Source organism: Bos indicus, chromosome 2, assembly GCF_029378745.1.
Source record: "Bos indicus isolate NIAB-ARS_2022 breed Sahiwal x Tharparkar chromosome 2, NIAB-ARS_B.indTharparkar_mat_pri_1.0, whole genome shotgun sequence".
NCBI classification, from domain to species: Eukaryota; Metazoa; Chordata; class Mammalia; order Artiodactyla; family Bovidae; genus Bos; species Bos indicus.
The window spans coordinates 27,320,429-27,339,295 of NC_091761.1; the positions used below are offsets into that span (position 1 = coordinate 27,320,429).

The 18,867-nt window shown below is 40.0% G+C and overlaps 1 protein-coding gene across 3 annotated transcripts in view; it reads right to left on the bottom strand.

Moving 5' to 3' along the window:
* Positions 1 to 106: 106 nt before the first annotated feature.
* CERS6 (ceramide synthase 6) overlaps positions 107 to 18,867 on the bottom strand; it is a 359,336-nt gene continuing 340,575 nt past the window's right edge. The window contains exons 9-11 of one of the 3 annotated variants that reach the window (XM_070803789.1): positions 9,656 to 9,812; positions 9,075 to 9,098; positions 107 to 6,591 (exon numbers count right to left, since the gene is read on the bottom strand). In XM_070803789.1, the coding sequence (XP_070659890.1) occupies positions 6,439 to 6,591; positions 9,075 to 9,098; positions 9,656 to 9,812 (334 nt within the window). In that variant the 3' untranslated portion in view covers positions 107 to 6,438. The remainder of the gene's footprint in view (positions 6,592 to 9,074; positions 9,099 to 9,655; positions 9,813 to 18,867) is intronic. The other 2 variants (XM_070803792.1, XM_070803794.1) reach the window with 2 other exon arrangements.

An 18,867-nucleotide genomic window follows, 5' to 3' on the forward strand; every position in this document is an offset into this window, starting at 1 on the left:
ATATATAATTATATATATAGACCTTATATAATTAGACCTTTCTTAAGTGGAGCACAGGGTGTTGGATGGTGAACCAACAACAGAGTCCAACAGACCACAAGAGAACTTGAAGTAGAGAGGTTTATTATTCACAGGTCCTGGGGGGAGTACATGGGACACCAGGAGGGGCCACACAGGAAGGTCAGGCAGCGTACAGACAGAGAGAAAGAGACAGGATCTGGGGCACATGCCTTTATTAGGGTCCATGGGTGCAGAGCCTTGGAGTCCCTGGGCTATGGCCAGATCGGTCAATTCAAGCCAAAAGAAAGAGGTTATGGTAAGCCCCCTTCCCTGGGGAGGGTGGGTCTTATCTAAGGGATGCATAAGGCATACAAAAGCACTGGGAGGCAGGAGACAGTTGATCACAAGGGCTGTTGGGGACATCACATCAGGGAGTTACATTTGCTTGTGACTCTGGGCTGCTATTCAGGACATGCACCTGTATGAGGGGCTAGTGTCAAGCTATGGTCCCTGCAGGCTGTTTGCCAAACAAAATGGATGCTGAGATAACAACACCATCAAGTAGCTTAGCTAAATTCTTGACAAAATAACCTGTAACAATATATATGTATATATATAACGTATAAATACTACATTCCTTTTTCATAATCATAGCGACTCTGGGATTTGAGGAGGCTTACAAGAAAACTGTAGGATGATGTGAACACTGAAATGAATCTTGTCCAGGAAGATGTGGCACATTACCAATACAAGTTCAGTAGTGCTTACAGAAAAGGGCATTTACACTGTACTCTTAAGACTTATCTTTATTATGAAAGTGTTTTCAAAGTAAAATGATCCTCATAATAATGACTGCTTCCAGAGATCAAGAATGAATAATTATATTTTCATATATAATTATATGAAATCAATCATATAAAATCAGCAAAATACAGTAACAATACATAACATAATTCTAATTGGCTAACAGTACATCATTCCATTTCTGACAGAGATGCTCAAGCACTGACTTGTCTTAACAAGTAAGGTTTTGTCACCTATCCTGTTTCTCACTGCAAGTTGAAAAAAATCAAATCCCCAAACTAACCACCTCCCTTTTGCATGACACCAAATGGCTATGGAGGTAACTGATCATGTGGGCAAAAAGGAGATGAAAATCATGAGCTTAGAGGCTTTATGAAACTTTGGGAAATCAAACTTGGAGGCTATTTTCCATATTTAAATTAATGAAGCTCTAAGTTAAAAGTTCCAGAATCACCATATAACTGTTCCTATCACAGAGTGAATTTCTATTTGGCAACTAATCTTTAAAAACCTCTATTTTTTTAAGGGCAGATTTACAATCACAGTTTAAAAAAACTGTTGCAGATCCAAAAGAAAAAAAAATTGTCTCTATAAAACCTAATTTTCACTTAAAATAGAAATCACACCAACAGCTGTTGTTCCCTGGTTTCCAGGCCATGCAACACATACCAAAATAAGAAGCCAAGCTCTCATTGACTTGTGTTGAGGAAAACAGGCTCATATGGACACAATATTTTTTTTTTTTTAATTGAATCAGAGAAGGAAGTGTGATACACAACTGATCCAATGGTTATTGGGAAATTGATAGCAGATAAGTGACAATATTTTAGATTCATTTTATTACGATTTAAAAGATTTAAAAGAAAGTGAGTGGAAGATAAACAAGCTAGATCTTAGGCTAACAGTCCCTTCCCATTCCTTCCTGGGCACTCCTGAGAATGTCTAGTCTTGTGGAGACATCATATCATGTGTCATCTGCTTGCAGAGACTTGTATGTCTTTGATTGGATGGGGATCTTAGCTTACGGACATTTGGTAATGTGTTCCATTCAAAGGCTTCAGGTTGAACTCACATTGGAAAGACTAAGGTACTCTTTTGGGTGATTACAGATCTTATTAATAGCTACTTATAATGTTTTATGTTCTTTAATACAATTTTCTCCATAAAAGACAGCATCAGGTATGCTTCCAGTGAGCATATGTTAGGCATTTCGACAGCACAGTGTGGACAAGTGGACATCGACTTGTCCACTACCTCCTTAGCATCTACTGAACGCCCCCTAGGGGACGGGAGGGGACCATGCATGCAAATGCAAACCACAGGGCCTGTTTCCAGCCTATTAAAAATGAAGAATTAAACTGTGGCCACAGTGAACCAGTGTTAATTACTATCTGGTAATTTGAAAATGGTACAATTTCATTTTACCGAGAGAAATTTAAACCTACTATGGGGACAACAACAATGTCACTTAAAAAAATATCTTGCATTTTGCATGAACTGTTTGTGATTGACAGTACTCCTTTCATGGACAGGACACTGGCGCAGACTTTGATCTGATTTGATTTTTTCTTATTTGAACACTAGAAACATTTCAGGGCTACTAATATTTATCTACAAAGCAGGAATCAGCTAAAGACAAATAGGGGGAAAAAGTAAGCTAATTATAATCTTAAGACCTCAAATAGCATGTGAAATGTAAACATTTAATCTCTTACTTCTAAAGAATTTCTTGAAACCTCTTTGGACACAATGACATCATAGGACATACTAATAAAGAGAATTATTTAATACCTTTGTAACTATTCTATATAATTTTCATATTTCAAATTAAGAAAAAATACTCAAATATCCAGGCAACTTTGGCATTAACATCTCCAAGTAGGGGACAAAAGTAACTACCAATGCAAAAATCATGAACAGCTTGGGAACAATCATGGGTGTCCCTAAAGTTCTCTTGGAAGAGCTCTTTTTTAAAGACTCAGGTGTGCTGAAATGAAACATGATGTCTTACTTCAGCCCAAATAACAATGAGGTTGAAATATACAGAGTGGAAAATTCAGACCCTTTCTACCCAAGTTGCAAGTGTGCAGTTTGCTCAAATTCAAACTCTCAAATACTCAGAATGAAAAGTTTGGCAACAGAACAGGACATTTTCAGGTTTACCTGTCATTTTGGCTGCAGGTGACCAAATTTTATCCCACTAAAGAGTTATTTCTCTCACCCAGTTGCTTGTTTACTTTGGAGAGCCTCTACACTGGAGAGCCTCTGTCCAGCAGCTGAGCTGGATCTGAATGTTAATAAAATCCTTGGGTGAAGCAGAAATCTTGTGCATTTTCCTCAACACTTAGTTTAATAATCCAAAATACGGATAGCTGCTCCCCTACTGTTAACATTTGTAACACTTAATCTGGAAGTGGGGACTACTTAGATGCTGACCTTAGGGCCTTCATGATCTGAACTCTGAGGCAAAGAGGCTGAAAGGAGTCTACCCCTCTCAGCTGTGGAGGTGGCGTGAACAGGCAGTAAAAAGGAAGGTGGAAAGCTTCTATTGCACATGGCGGATGGTTTTCATGAAAAGAATATGGATAAGGACGAGTCAGTGATATTTTGGTTTTATCACGTTTTTCTGAGAAACCTACATGTACATACACAGATCACACATTTTTATATCATTTATTGACCCAAGGCCAAATTCTAGTCGAATTTCTACATTTATCTCCCTCTAATTGGTCTAGAAACGCTATAGAATTGGAGAAAATATTACTTTTTCTAGATTCCTTCCTATATACCCCTTTGTACCTTGGGAAGATTTGAATATGACCAGGACAGGCTAAGTCAATTAATGGGAAACAACATTCCTACTAACCTATAGCTGACATTGCAATACACACTTCCAAAGCTATGGCCTGGCACAGGTAGAAGATATGAGATCTCACATATTTTCTCTCTCAGGCTTATCAGGCCACCATGGGAGAGCAGTAGACAAGAGATACATTATTCTTTATCTCAAAAGACCTATAAACACTATTTTGATGAATCAAAAAGGACGCTTTGCCTTAAAATGTAAAATGAAACACAAATGTATTGATACATAGAAGACTGCTTTGTTACTGTCAGTGGTCAGGGAGGCTCTGAGAATTCCCAATTCTCCTTCTAAGTGATTTTTGGGAAGAACAAAAGTCAGATGTTCAGATGTCTTTGCTAAGGACAGGCAATTTTCTTCATGTCATGCAAGTCTTCTAAACCTTTAATTTACAAGCAGATCTTTTGAAGTTATTCTTCTACGCTAAAGAGTGTCAAATGACCCAAATAGAAGCACACTGTGGCTTTCTGGTTTATTTCACCCATCAGAGGACTTGCTCTAGATACTAAAGCAAGGCACGAGGCTTTCTTCTGTTCCGTATCTTAGTTGAGAAGACATTTTCACCTTATCAAAACTTTTCAGCTATAACATGCTTGCTGGTTTACTTTTTATATATCTGCATTTTAGCAGATGTTCAGATGACAAGTACTTTTCATATTTAATGATTGGTCTTACAACTTGACCATCCATAAATTACTCTCCTAGACATACCCCTGTTCTGTGAAATAAAATAATAAGGTTTTCCAAGAGGAGTTAATCATACCATTTCGTCAACAAAAAAGCAGACATATTTCTAAGGCCCTTCAATCATTACTATGGACCATACCAAAGACACATTATTTTATAAATAGGTGGGAAGAGATTTAACATTACGGGGTGAGGTTTTGTTTGGGAGCATTCTTTTAACTATTAACAATCATGGTGCACATTGTGGGCACAAAGTTTTACTTCAATTAAAAAAAAAAAAATTGACCTGAATGTGAGTGGCTTTGGGCAGGACATGCGCTTTTTAGTACTTTGCTGTCCTTTTCATTAGTCCTGACCTGCACATTGATATCACTTTGTGGTTTTGGACTCTTTGTTTCAGGAGATAGTCTTCCTGATTTATGAAATAAGTATAATAACTTTTTATTCCCTTTTACTAAAAGCTGGAAGAAAAGAGATAAAATCTTTGGTTTATGTGTATGGTTTTCTTATCTATACATAAATAACACTGCCCTGTAGGAGACTACAGAAACTTATTTTTTCAGTAGTCCTTCTCATTTACTGAGTAGAATTTTTGTTGCTTTTTTTCTGGAAATAGCTCCATTTGAACAAAAATTCCTGGAAAATGAACAAGTCCTTCAAAGAAGCAGACAAAAGGACCTACAGTCTAACACTGCTCAGTTTCTAGTAACAGGAAATTCTGTTATGTTAGGGTTATGTTTAAGGAGAAAAGACAAAGGGTAAAATGGTCTTATTCTCACTGGCTTTATTTTGCCCAGAAAAAAAACAAAACAAAACAAGATCAAATACTAGAGAGGGTGCTTTCTTGAAAGCTGGTTGCAGTAATGTGCTTTGCACTAGAGGTGACTTTTGGCAACTCTTGGAAGTCCCCTTTCTCTGTCCTCAAATATACTTAGCTTCTTTTTTTCATACCATAGCGGAAGACTGCACTAATTAAAGGGGTTGTGGTAAAACCTGGTTGAAATCTGCTACTCTCTTTGTATTACTCTCAGATCATGGGACAAATTCCCAGTTGGAAGACTGATTTCTTTGTTTGTAACCATGAACTTAAGTTTTCCTTCAGAGCTGGAGCACTGACCCCATAATGGAGAATAAAGAAAAAAAAAGTCTCTGTAACCTAAAAAGTTAATCCCAACTAGCTACCATTCTCACTGAAGAAACTTTGGCTGTGTGTGCAAGAGAGGAAGTCTATTCCAAAGTAATTTAATACATACAAAACAATTTTAAGTCCTCCAATAACCACACTCTATTTGGAACAGCTAATTGACCATGAAGGGTTTCCCTCGTAGCTTAGTTGGTAAAGACTCTACCTGCAGTGCAGGAGACCTGGGTTTGATTGCAACCCACTCCAGTGTTCTTGCCTGGAGAATCCCATGGACAGAAGAGTCTGGCAGGCTACAGTCCATGGGGTCGCAAGAGTCGGGCACAACTTCACAACTAAACCACCACCACCACCACCAATTGACCATGAAAAATGATAATTACAAAACTGAACTCATCCTGTTTCAACTTTACACTGGGAGAAAGGTCACTTGAGACTGAATAGGCCATTTCAGAACGGGCATTGTGACACAAAGAGAGCAAACCTATTTGGAGTTGCACGAGAATCTTGCACTGGGTTTTGCTTGCTCTAAGTGACCAATTAAGCTGATGCTCCTAGTGGACTAGGTCACAGCAAGAAAGGGGTAGAAGCAAACGGAGCATCTCCCTCACTGTCATGAACCCAGAGAGTAAAAAGAGGAAACCCTCTTTTGTCCACAGATTTACAAACAAATACAAAAAGAAAATAAATAATATTCTAAGACAGTACAAATGCAAATACCGTTCCCTTGTGTCAATTACACAAAGCATGCCTACATATATAGAAGGGTACTTCTTCTTCATTCACAGACAGGACATATGGCAGTGCACTATTCAAAATGCTTTGATAATCCTAATTTTTGTTTCTGGTGCTGAGAGATTATGAAAGGAACTGCATTTGCAATTTATTAAATACTTCCAGGAACAAACAGTTCACTTTGTTTGGGACTTGTGGTTTTGAGGAATTAATCATCCATGGCACAAGCGCCAGTGAGGAGATACCCGTTGGTACCACTGGTCCCATTGGTGGTGGTCGCAGTATGGGGGTTCTTTCCTGGAGGTTCTGAGTCCTCCTCATCTGAGCTAGACTCAATATCACTTCGATCATCCTTGGACACCTGTGGAACACAAGAAGGTGAGTGCAACCGGCTCTGAAGAAATCATAAAGGTATAGCATGCTCAGAAGTACATGCAGTCATACATAAAGGAAAACATCTAAGTATTAAAAAAATCAAACAGGATAGGAGCATTGCCAGAGTAATAAGTTCCTCTTCATTGGAGATAGAGCAAAGTCAGTGATCAAGGAATGTAGGTGGACTTAGGCATCACAGGGGGTTAGCCTTGCTGACTTCCTTAAGTTACCTTTAGATATTCAGAACGTACTAGACCATGAACCCCACTCTTACTGCAAAGTAGCATACCATACTACTAGAATGGCACTATAGGAATTTGGTACAAATGGAACTATTTATTCTTTGATGATCACATTCTCTTTGAGAATGCTTTAGAGTCAGCTCTCAATTAATTACACTAATGGAGATATTTACTAGCTCTGATCATTAAAACATCATTCTTATTTGGCTTTTAAATGTATTCTTGTATGATTTAATTTGTCTTTCTGTCTGCTAGAATTAAGTAGAAATTTTGTTTTATATACAACATAACAACTAATGGCAGCAGGAGGCATTTGGGGTACTTGCTGGGTAAGGAATAGTTTAAAATATTTCCCAAGAAAAATCTAGTGACTGGATCATCATGAATTGACTCCCATCATTCCAGAGTTCTTCCATCCTCCATTCAGACTCATCAAGTCATGAGGATGACTTAGCATCAGGATATAAGTCTATACATTTCCATAAATAATGAAAAAAAACCATATGGTCTCATAAGGAGGTAATGTAGGAAGAAATTAAGGAAATACACTACTGCTTTTAAATTAAAATAGTTCATACCTCCTACTTTATGCCTACAAACATAGTGAACATTTATCCCAACAGGCCTTAACACCCCTGGGTAACTGAGTGGCATGAACTTCTTTTCTAAGGGGGGTGGCAATGGGGACCTGGTGGCTTGTTTGGCTTCACAGAATGTTTCCCAATCTAGTCCTTTTTGATTCTCTAAGAGGTGGATTGAAAAGCTGGCAGAGTCTCCTGGGAAGCATTTCAGAATGAACTGAGGGATTTCCCACATCTCATTCTCCCTATGTCACTGCTACCCTCCAACTGGAGAACCCTGGACTCCACTGCACTCCCAACCTGAGAAGCCCCCATTCCTGCAGGACAATATCACCTCTATCAGGTGGGGTGGGGATGGGAGAAGGTGAGAACTGAGGACTGCTGCTCCAGCCTAAGCAGAGATGATTGAGTAAATATGTAAAAATGGATCTCACTCTAATGGCCCTTGAGATGAGACTTAGCTCACAAGGACCATCTCCAAGAAGATTTAGATACTGAAACACCAAAAGGACTAGATTATAAGGATACTTTAACTTAAAAATAAAAGATGGCTCACAAAGACAGCATTGGAATAAAAGCTCCACTCCATTAGTCGTAAATTAAGCTGCGAATGGGAAAGAAAACTCCAAAGAGTGATTAATTTACATTTGCATGCTTAGTAAGATTATTTTTAATTGCATTTGGAAAAAAAAACTATACTTAAGTTACCTTCAAAGAAAGGAACAATTTAGAGTATCTTAAAATAACCCACAGGAATATAAAGCCTATGACCCATGGCTATGATGAATTTTACTGTCTTAGGTAAGCAGCAATGCCAGTTAAGATATTTTGAAGCCTGAGATCTGGAAAATTGACTGCCTCCTTGAAAAGTTGAAGGAGTAAGCTGGAGAGAAGACAATATACCTGGTAGAAATAGCAGTGCAGTAAGGACACAAATTATCTAATCTATGGCCCCCTTGCATTTTCAGTCACCGTTACCATAATGACAGTATTGTGCAATTTGTATGCAAATGAGGACAGGGGAGATTTTGTTGTTGTTCTTGTTTTTGTTTGTTAGTAGAAATACACGCTCATTTTAGAGTAGGAGGTCATAGAGAAAAAGGTAAACTTTTGCTTCTAAACAACTCATTGCTCTAATTATTTTGGATTTGCATAGGAGACGATGCCAAGTATAGGCTTCATACTACGTGACTCGATGCCCCGAGCCCTCGTGACAGGTGCTTATGGAGGACAAAGTGGTCAGGTGCTGTCCTGCAGCCCAGGGCAGTCTTGGCAAAGAGCTGCTGCTCAGACCTCCCTGCTTGGACCATGCTGATCCTCTCCTCAACTTAGTTCTGCTTCTGCTACTTCACTTTGGTCTATTTCTCTTTTTCAACCAATGTTGAACACCAGTGAAAGAAATCCACTTCTTTCTCTATTGGATCATGCAAAATTTAGCAGAATGCAGGCTCACACAAAAGGGCACTAACTGAGCATCCCTAGCATCCCTCACAGCTGGTGGGAGCCACACCTTGGTTAGAGCCTCTAGGCAGTGTCAACAGATTAGATAGAACAATATGCACCAGAGAACAAAAGCACCAGAGTGTTGCTCCAAAAGGCTAACGTGGAAGCCAGGATGGCGAGAGAGAGAGGGGTGAGAAACTTACATGTAAGGGGTTCCACTTCCCAGACTTCCAGGTGGGCAGAAGGAAGAGAACAAACAATGAAAGTAAGAAAATGTTGCAGAGAATGTTCCAGAAAAGTCACTGCTCTACACAGAGGGGTTGAGGCCCAGGATGCTTTATCATGAGCCCCATTTTTAACCAAAGAGATTTAACTAAATATTTACTGGCAAGTTATAAATGGTCAGAATGCATCAAGTAACACTTCTTATAAAAGAGTTATTAAATTTCTGTTTAATAGAAGTATAATCAGAGAAGGACCAAAGGAGATAGAGAAAAGGAGAGCAGGAACACAGTAAATAATATATCTCCATGAATCTAAAGTTATGAACACAGATCATTCAGCAAAGCAATGCAGATCACTCAGCAAAGCAATACTACATGTAAAAAAATCACTAAGAGAAAATGAAAATTTGTATTATGTTTCCAAGAGGTTATGCTAAACTTTGAAGGAGAAAAAGCAGTTTTGATGAAATTCTAAATAATAAATAATGTTCTTGGTGATTCAGAAGAACCCCAAACCATAATTTTCTGTGACATATTAGAAAGGGTGAGTGTTATCTTACCTTGCCTTTTGAAATAGCTTTGCAAGCTATTTTTACGATCAAGTAAGACCAGAAGCAGTTCAAGCCTTGTATTACCAACAGCAGTAGGTTAAAAACCCACCAGGAAGGGTAAGGTCCAACAATCTCCCAACTTTCAAATAATGTGGTATTTAACACCCTAAGGAAAAGGAGAAAGTAATCATTGAACACAACTTTTCACTGCCTTCAAAGGAACTCTAGTTACTGCAAAGAAGCATAAAGCCAGTGATACCCACTGGCTGCTCCCTTGCAAGGATGGTCTGAAAGCTAAGTGCTTCACCTAAGAGTCATCACCTGGATGATCCCACCATTGGCATCACATCCCTTGGGATTCTAGCTTGAATAGTGTACTTAGGTTCCCCTTCACTTTGGTTTTCATTTCTTCCATTAATTTTCATCACAGTTTTTGATTGATTCCATTTCTCATTACCTGTTAAAAGGCCTGTACTGTCCTTGTTGTTTTGGGTCTTTAAGTAAGTGTGAGGAACATCATTTAGTAACATTACATTGCAAGAGAAAAAGAGCAATTAATTTCAGAAACACCAGTGAAATTTAAACTATATGCCTAGCATAGTGAGAGTTGGCATATACATAAGACCTAACCCCTGTCCTCAAGTGGTTTATAGCCTCAAAGGAGAGCCCTAATTTTGGGTTGGGTCCATATTTTGTAAGCCTTTTCCTGGTAAAGAACTGGCAACTGAAAGGTATTATATGGAAGTGATGTTTTGAGATGAATGTTGGAAGGATTTTTTTTTTTTAATTATTAGAATATACCGAGTATACTTAGTTTTAAGAGTATATACTTAAGGCAGGCAGAAGTATTTGAAGTAAGTGCTTCTCTCTGTTATCCACCATCAGGACAAGGATGCAGCAGCCACGTGGGGCAGATAAAGGATACAGGATGGCTGGTCTCAGTGCGTCACACTCATCCTAAGCTGCCGGAAGGTGATTTTTGCCTTCCGGATTCGTAGTGCTGCCACAGAGAAGCTCAGCAGTCACAAGATTTTGGAATTATTCCACTTCCTTGCCTTCCTCCTTAGCTGAGTGCTGGGCTGGTTTGGAGATCTCAGTGGGTTAACAAAACTCATCTAAGTGTATTTCCACCAACTGTCACTGCAGTGCTTTGCCAGGACCCTACAGGACAGGTTAGGTGGACAGCACTTGTTCACTAAGGGAGAAGGATGGAAAACTCTTGAATGCAAGACCACTCATGCAAGAACAGAAGGCACATATACAGAACATTTTAATATAAGAGTATGATGATTGCTTTGAAAAAAGTTAAGTACTTAGTAAATTCATAAAAGGAAAAACTAATTGAGTTAAGAGACAAAGAAAAAAAGGAGAATGAATACTAGAAAAACAGGTCTATGTCCAGTTCAGGTAACCTGCATTCACAGACCAGAATGAGACAGAGTGTGACTCTCATCCTGCCACGCTAGTTACCTCTCAAGAACAACGCTCAACACACGTGAATGTTAAAATCCTAAAATTGAGAGTATGGAATTTAATTTGACAATTCACTAGGAGTAGATTGCTCTATGATATAATAGTAGTATTCATTCTGGTGGAAGAGAACCAACATTAGGAAATCTATTAATAAAATTATCACACATCCATAGGCCAAATCGGTACAAACCTAATTATTTCAACTGCACTAAAAGACATTTGGCAATGTTCAATTCCCCATTGCTGATGTTTAAAAACTGGAACTCAACGTACTTAATATTATTTTTATTCAATTCAGCTCAGCAGTGGTCATAATACCAGAGTTATTGACTTTATAATCAGGAACAGTCAGCATCACCATTATTATTTAACCCTGTTCTGGAGGTTCCAGCTATAAAGTGTGGTAGAAATAATAGGCATCAAAATAATAGGCATTAAATTTCTATAACTATAACAGCAAACAATGAAAATTTCCAATAATGGAGTGGTTAAAAATTATAAAGAAATTCTAGAAATTATTAAGTCACTCAAAGTGGTAAATATGTTTCAAGACTTTCTTTTGATAGATAAAAATCATAATATGCCAACTCCATAAGATAAATATATATTTGCGTATACACACAGAGAAAATGAAGAGAATTATAATTCATTGGAAGATATTAATCAAAGCCATGTTGGACTTTCTTTGGTGGACTGGGGAATTTTGCATTTTCTTTAAAAATTTATTTATTTATTTATTTAGTTTTGGCTGCGCTGGGCCTTTCTTTGTTGCTGCTCGGGTTTTTCTCTAGTGACGCAAGCGAGGGCTACTCCCTAGTTGCAGCGTGAGGGCTCCTCTTGCTGCAGAGCCTGGGCGTGATTGAGTGCCGGCTTCAGTAGTTGCTGCACGTGGGCTCAGGAATCGCAGTTCCTGAGCTCTAGAGCACAGGCTCAGTAATTGTGGCAAAAGGGCTTAGTAGCTCTTCGGCCTGTGGGATCTTCCTGGATCAGAGATTGAACCCATGTCTCCTACATTGGCAGGTGGATTCCTTACCACTGAGCCACCAGGAAACCCTGTATTTTCTTCTTTACATTCTTCACTTTTCCAAATCCATCACAAATAATTAGGGAAAAAAACACAAGTTTTTTATAAAAAGGAATAAGTTAGGATAATGCCTGAATTCCCAAGAGGCAGCCATCTCTTTATACACCAGGTTGCGGGCCCCAGGACAACTGGTCTAAACAGAGTTCAACTCCTGGACAGTGAGAGAGGACTCCTACATCTCATTTTTTTCTATCTCCAGCACCTTGCAAAACACTGGGAAGTAATTTGCTCACTGGACCTGCTGGCTGATAGGCCGTGTGTTAGTTCAGTAATCAAATAAATAGATATGCACGAGACAGCTCTGGAATAATCACAATAGTTTTATTTCAGAACCAGCTCTGCTTCTTGACATATTAAACATGTTGACCTTCAGAGGGAATTTAGTTTCATTTGAACAAAAAGAGGTCTTGTAGAAATGGCAACAATGACTGTGTGATGCTATGCATTATAAATTAGCCTTTGCTGAATTATGGGTTTGAAAGCCTTTCTCACCATTACAGTTTGTTTGGCTTATTATGAACAGGGTGTCATGCAGTCGCTGGTGACATGATATCTACATTAATTTTGGAAATGCTGCATCAGAATTCATAGGCTTTGCCATGACAGTCAGTGGCATCTCTGAGATTCTGCTCAGAAGTAATGGATTTCTTTGAAAATTGACTTGGCTGCCTGCAGAGATACTTGGGAAAATACAATCAGTGCACCAAATGGATATATCTCTCAGTGAGAAGCTGGGGAAGAAAAACAATATATGAGGAATTGGGACTAGATATGCCACCTGGATTCTGAAAAACAGTAAACCCAGGAAACAGAGCCTCTGTTTAGCCACGGAATGTTTCTCATGAGAAAACTGTCCCTTTTGGGGCAAACTATTAAAATGGTGATTATAGGATTTTGCCCTTTCCCCGAGGTTAGGGTTAGGAGTGTCTATTTAATGATGTCATTATTTAATGATGTCATTACAAATCTACAGTGACAGGGTTCTGAAGAGCGGTTATATCTGAGGGAGGGCTGATGGAGGGAAAGGAGGGAGGTGGCTGGGATGCTGGAAACATTCTTGATCTTGATGCAGGTGGTAATTATGAAGATTATTTACAGGCAAATTTTTACAAATGTAAAAATGTATCAAGTTATATATTGAAGATCTATGTAGTACATTGTGAACATTATATCTCCATCAACTAAAACAGAAAAAAGTACTCTGTGGGCCAAACACTGCCAATTTGCGACCTCTGGGTTGCATAGTTACTGTAATATCAGTATTTCTACCCGCCCCACCCCGACACCCTGTGCCACCACCTAATATATATTCAAGGTATGGCTTCTGAGAAAACATATTTTTTTTCCTTCCCCCCAAATAGCCTACAGCATCAAACCTCCTGTTGCTCTAATCAAGTGGTGGAGAGTTTGGAGACACCAGGGACCAGAAAAGACCATTTTCCTTTTCATTAAGGTTAGGCTCACTTAACCACTAGATGGCGCATCATGCATGTACAAAGTGTGCTCAAGGAGGTCTGTTCTGCCAGAACCTTGTGCCATAGTCTGGGTCCCAGGAAAAAAAATCACTCCATCATCAGGTAACACTTTCCTAAGAATCTCGCCAAACAATGGAATCAAGAGTCCCAGTCCTGTCTGTGCTTCTTTCTTCCTGCATAATTCCCACTAGAAATGATGCCTGCAGGGCAAAGCTCCAAGCAGTTCACTGGTGACATGAAGACGCACAAATTGCCACCCCAATAGTTTAGCTCTGATGGGGTATTTTAATTGCTTTTTAATGAATCATGAGAATTTAGTTTGACTGTGACCTATAGTTACTTTTGCTCATGCTTTCCTTTTATGGATTCTTCATATTTGATTATTTCAGAAATATGTATATACAGGCTACGTGGGGATTGTGGGGGAGGGGAATATATACATTTGTACAGAAAATTTTACCTTTTTTTTTTTTTTAAAGCAAAGCAAACTCAGAGTAGTCTCATTTTAATCCTATATTTAAGGCCTTACTCATTTATATTCTAAACCATCAGTGTGACTTCTGCTTTCCCCTTAAACCTCAGAATTCCAAAAGTTTCCTACTGTCAGAGAGCACAGTGTCGAAAGATCTCCACTGGTATCTCATTCAGAAAAGCTATAACCAGTGCCTTTCCCCCATTCTTATCATGACTGCCAACTCAAGAGTTTAGGTTTATATGCAAAGTTATGCAAAGTTAGATAAACATCCTTACTTTCCACTCCATGTATCTTATTACTTTTAAAATATCCCACTGATTTAGAGGCAGGACCACATATTAATGGTTGGAATACTAAAGATGACAGAGGCCCGAGTTCTTTCACTATATGAGTGAAGTTATAGGTGGGTGATTATGATGAGGCCATGGTAAGTAACCATAAGCTTTGCCTGCTCCCCTTCCCCTTCTACCTCCACCTAAGAGCTCCATCTGAGCCTTGGGTTGTGTGTTTCTAGAGTGGTCTATATAAAAACCACAATAATTAGATCCGTCTAAAGGGCTTCCCAGGTGGCACTAGTGGTAAAGAACCTGCCTGCCAATGCAGGAGATGTAAGAGATGCGGGTTCGATCCCTGGGTGGGGAAGGTCCCTTGGAGGAGGGCATGGCAACCCACTCTAGCATTCTTGCCTGGAAAATCCCACGGACAGAGGAGCCCAGCGGGCTACAGTCCAGAGGGTTGCAAAGAGCCAGACACCACTGAAGCAACATAGCATGCACACCTATACTCAAATATCCAAAGAGGGTCAAGACTGCTTCTCAGCGAGCAGGTTCAGGGCCTCACGCTGGGGATTGCTGCATGATGTCAGTGGGGGTAGACTAGAAAGGGAAACTTGTTTTACAGTCAGAATGAAGGTGTTCTTTAGAGCTTTTGAATGGTCTTTGACTTTGCTTTTTCAGAGAGACTGCAGTATATTTCAGGATGTGTGCTTCTCTGGCATTTATTTTAATTCGACCTACATGAAACATAAATGAAAAGTAGATTCTACCTGAAACTTATCCATAATCTACTGGCATGTTTTGCTCATTTTAAAGTAGATGCTAGTAGAAAAGCATTTATAATGTACTCTCAACAGAAACCATGAACACAATACCTGAAAAAGGAGTCGGGTAATTAATTCACTGTGATAAGAAATCCTCTTTGTCCTGGGTTTCCTAAGGCAATAAAAACCCCAGGCCTAAAGAACAATTTGGTTAAGTGTTGGGTAGTCAAGGCTGCTACATGACTGAAAAACTCACTCTCAATTTTCTTTTAACAAGATGGCCCCACCCACAGCTTGGGTTTCTCCACAGCACTGGTGTGGGTCAGCAAGATCTCTTTTAGGAGGACAGCTTCTGGGTAGCTCGCAGCTTGGGTGCCTAATTATCTCAAATAATAGATACACGAAGTCTGTAGCAGACATAGGAGTGATTTCTCTATCCTTGACAGGAAGTGAAACTTGAACATGTCTTTCCTCTAGCAATGGGCATATCAGTTGTTATATTCTATCCAAGTAAGACATGGGATCAATTCGTTTATTTTTATTTTTAGGTCATAGGCTGGTCAGACTTAGACATTGATCCTTATAACACAGCAAGCTTGTCTCTGGTGACTTCCTTGCCAAGGTGGATGTTTTTCTCAAAATTAGTCATTGCCCTCTTGCTGCCCCATTTGCTGTCTGTCCACCTGAGTTTCCAACCCCTTCACTGCCTGGTCTGCCTTTCCGTATTCCTGACCTACCAACCTGAGTTTCTCTATCCTAGAACATGTCCATCAAGCTGTATCTTGATTCTTACATGCCTGCTTTCAACACTCTGCCTACCTCTTAGGTACCTGCTGTTGCTGCTGCTAAGTCGCTTCAGTAGTGTCTGACTCTGTGCGACCCCATAGATGGCAGCCCAACAGACTCCTCTGTCCCTGGGATTCTCCAGGCAAGAATACTGGAGTGGGTTGCCATTTCCTTCTCCAATGCATGAAAGTGAAAAGTGAAAGTGAAGTTGCTCAGTCGTGTCCGACTCTTAGCGACCCCATGGACTGTAGCCTACCAGGCTCCTCTGTCCATGGGATTTTCCAGGCAAGAGTACTGGAGTGGGTTTGACCCTAAAACAGACTTCTCTGGTTCTCAATAACTGCTCTTTATTAAATAGTATATGTCGAGCACTGGCCCAAACATGATAAATACATGCACTGTGCTTAGTTGCTCAATTGTGTCTGACTCTTTGTGAACTCATGGACTGTAGCCCACCAGGCTCCTCTGTCCATGGGGATTCTCCAGGCAAGAATACTGGAGTGGGTTGCCATGCCCTCCTCCAGGGGATCTTCCCAACCCAGGGATCAAACCCAGGTCTCCTGCACTGCAGGCAGATTCTTTACAGTCTGAGCCACTAGGGAAGCCCATGAATACTGGAGTGGATGGCCTACCCCTTCTTCAGGGGATTTTCCTGACCTAGGAATCGAACCAAGGTCTCCTTCATTGCAGGCAGATTCTTTACCAGCTGAGCTACCAGAGAAGCCCGTTATTTACATGGTTTTACTTAATTCTTTCAAAAACTCACACAGTAGAAATCCCATATAGTAGAATACTTACACTAGCTAACATTTATTCTTAACTATGTGTTAGGTGATGGGCTCAGGTTTTACATATTTTAACTCATTAAACCCTCATGAAATAAACCTTATGGATAAATCCTATTTTTTCAAAGTAGGTACTATTATATCTGTTTTACAGTTGAAGAACCTGAAGCACAGGTTTGTCTGTATACCCAACACTACCCCCTCACTGTGGGGTATACATATTAGTGAGCCTCAAAGAACTCATAATTAAGTTGGGGAGCTGGGGTTGGAATATAAATTGGCATATTGTATTTGGTGGATAATGCTACCACATGTATCAAAATGTGCATATCTACTGAGGCTGTGAATCTATTTCCAAACCTTTGTCCTAAGGAAGAGTTTCAGGGATTTATAAGATTTAGCCATAAGGATATTCATTTAAATATTATTTATAGTAGCACACTACTTGAAATATCCTAGATAATGCCTAAAAATAGAGTACTTATGAATAAACAATGATCTTCTCATAAGATGAAATACTCGTAGCTAATAAAATTATGTTATAGAAGAATACTTAATGAAATGGAAAAAAGTTTATGGTACAATGTTAAATGAGAAAAACAAAGCTATAAAACAGTATGTGCAGAATGAGCCCATTTTGGTAAAGAAGAAGATGTAATTTTAAGCATATAAAATGTTAGAAACAAAGATATCAAATTATGAACAGCAGTTATTTCAGAACTATGGGACTTTTTTTTCTTTGTGGTGTTTCATATTCCATGACGTTTCTATAATGAAATTTAACTATAACATGTATATAATTCCATAAATAAATATCAGTTTAAGTTAAAATTTGAGGAAATCCAATGAGAATGATAATTTATTGCTATTGTTGCTGTTCAGTTGCTAAGTCATGTCTGACTCTGCGACCGCCTGGAATGCAGCATGTCAGGCTCCTCTGTCCTCCACTGTCTCCCAGAGTTTGCTCAAATGCATGTCCATCGAGTAGGTGATGCAAATGATCTCATCCTCTGCCACCCCTTTCTCCTTTTGCCTTCAATAGCCAAGTGCTATCCAAAGCCTCTGAAGGTCTATCTAGGGCAAAGAAGGTAACACATTTTTGTAGCGATGGATGGATTTCCTGAAAGCCACCTCCTCAGAGCTGCAGAGGGGCAGCCCGGCTTGGCTGGGGTGGTTCTCCTTGAAGTCCCAGCTTCCTGCTCTGGATGAGGAGATGGTGACTGACAGCACTGTCTGTGGGCACACCAGCTGGTCCCCCTGTCCCCCGAGGCGGGCAGGTTTTATATGAGTGGGGTGGGGGTGGCTGGCTCCTGGGAGTGCTGAGGAGGAGAGCTGCTCACAGGGCAGAGCAGGGCGTCCAGTGGTGGCGAAGCCTCTGCCTCTCTGGGATGATGTCTGCTCACAGCGCTGCCTCCAAAGACAGAAGCTTTTATTCTCTCTGAACAAAAGCAGCAGCTTGCTAAATTCAACTGTGGTTATGGGCGTGGAGATTTCTGAGATGGCAGAGAGGCCAACTGAACACACATCCTAAGCACATTTGATTTGATCACTTTTGTCCCTGGAACGGGGGTTTGTTGGCATGTTTGGGGCTGTTTTCATCAGGGTTCCTGGGATTTAGAGCTAATAACCAGCCTAAGAACTGTGAGACCCACCTGGTCTCTGCACTTCTGTTACTTTCTTATTTCATGATTTTGTGAAATAAATGTGTCTGCAAGATATAAGAGACAGCTTCTGAAAACTATGGGTGCAACACCTGCAAATCCTGTCTTTGGGGGCAGGAAGAAATGGAAAGAGGATGGGGAAAGAGGGTAGAGAGAGAGGTGATGTGGGGATGGGAAACGGGCAGACAGAGGAAGGAAGAAACAGGAGGCCTGCTTTCCTGGGGCCGTGCTCCAGCCTGAATCTTGAATCAGGACCAGGCCTTGTACAAACTCAACGTGACATTTAATACCACCCCGTTCCTGGGATTAAATGTTACACTAATAAAAAGAGAGCCGCAAGACAAACAGTTGTGCCCTGGAAGTGGAGAGGGAAGCGGCTGTGCAAAGCTCAGGACCTGAAACTGAGCTGCTTCCACCTGTTACTGCCTGTTGCAAATCTGCCC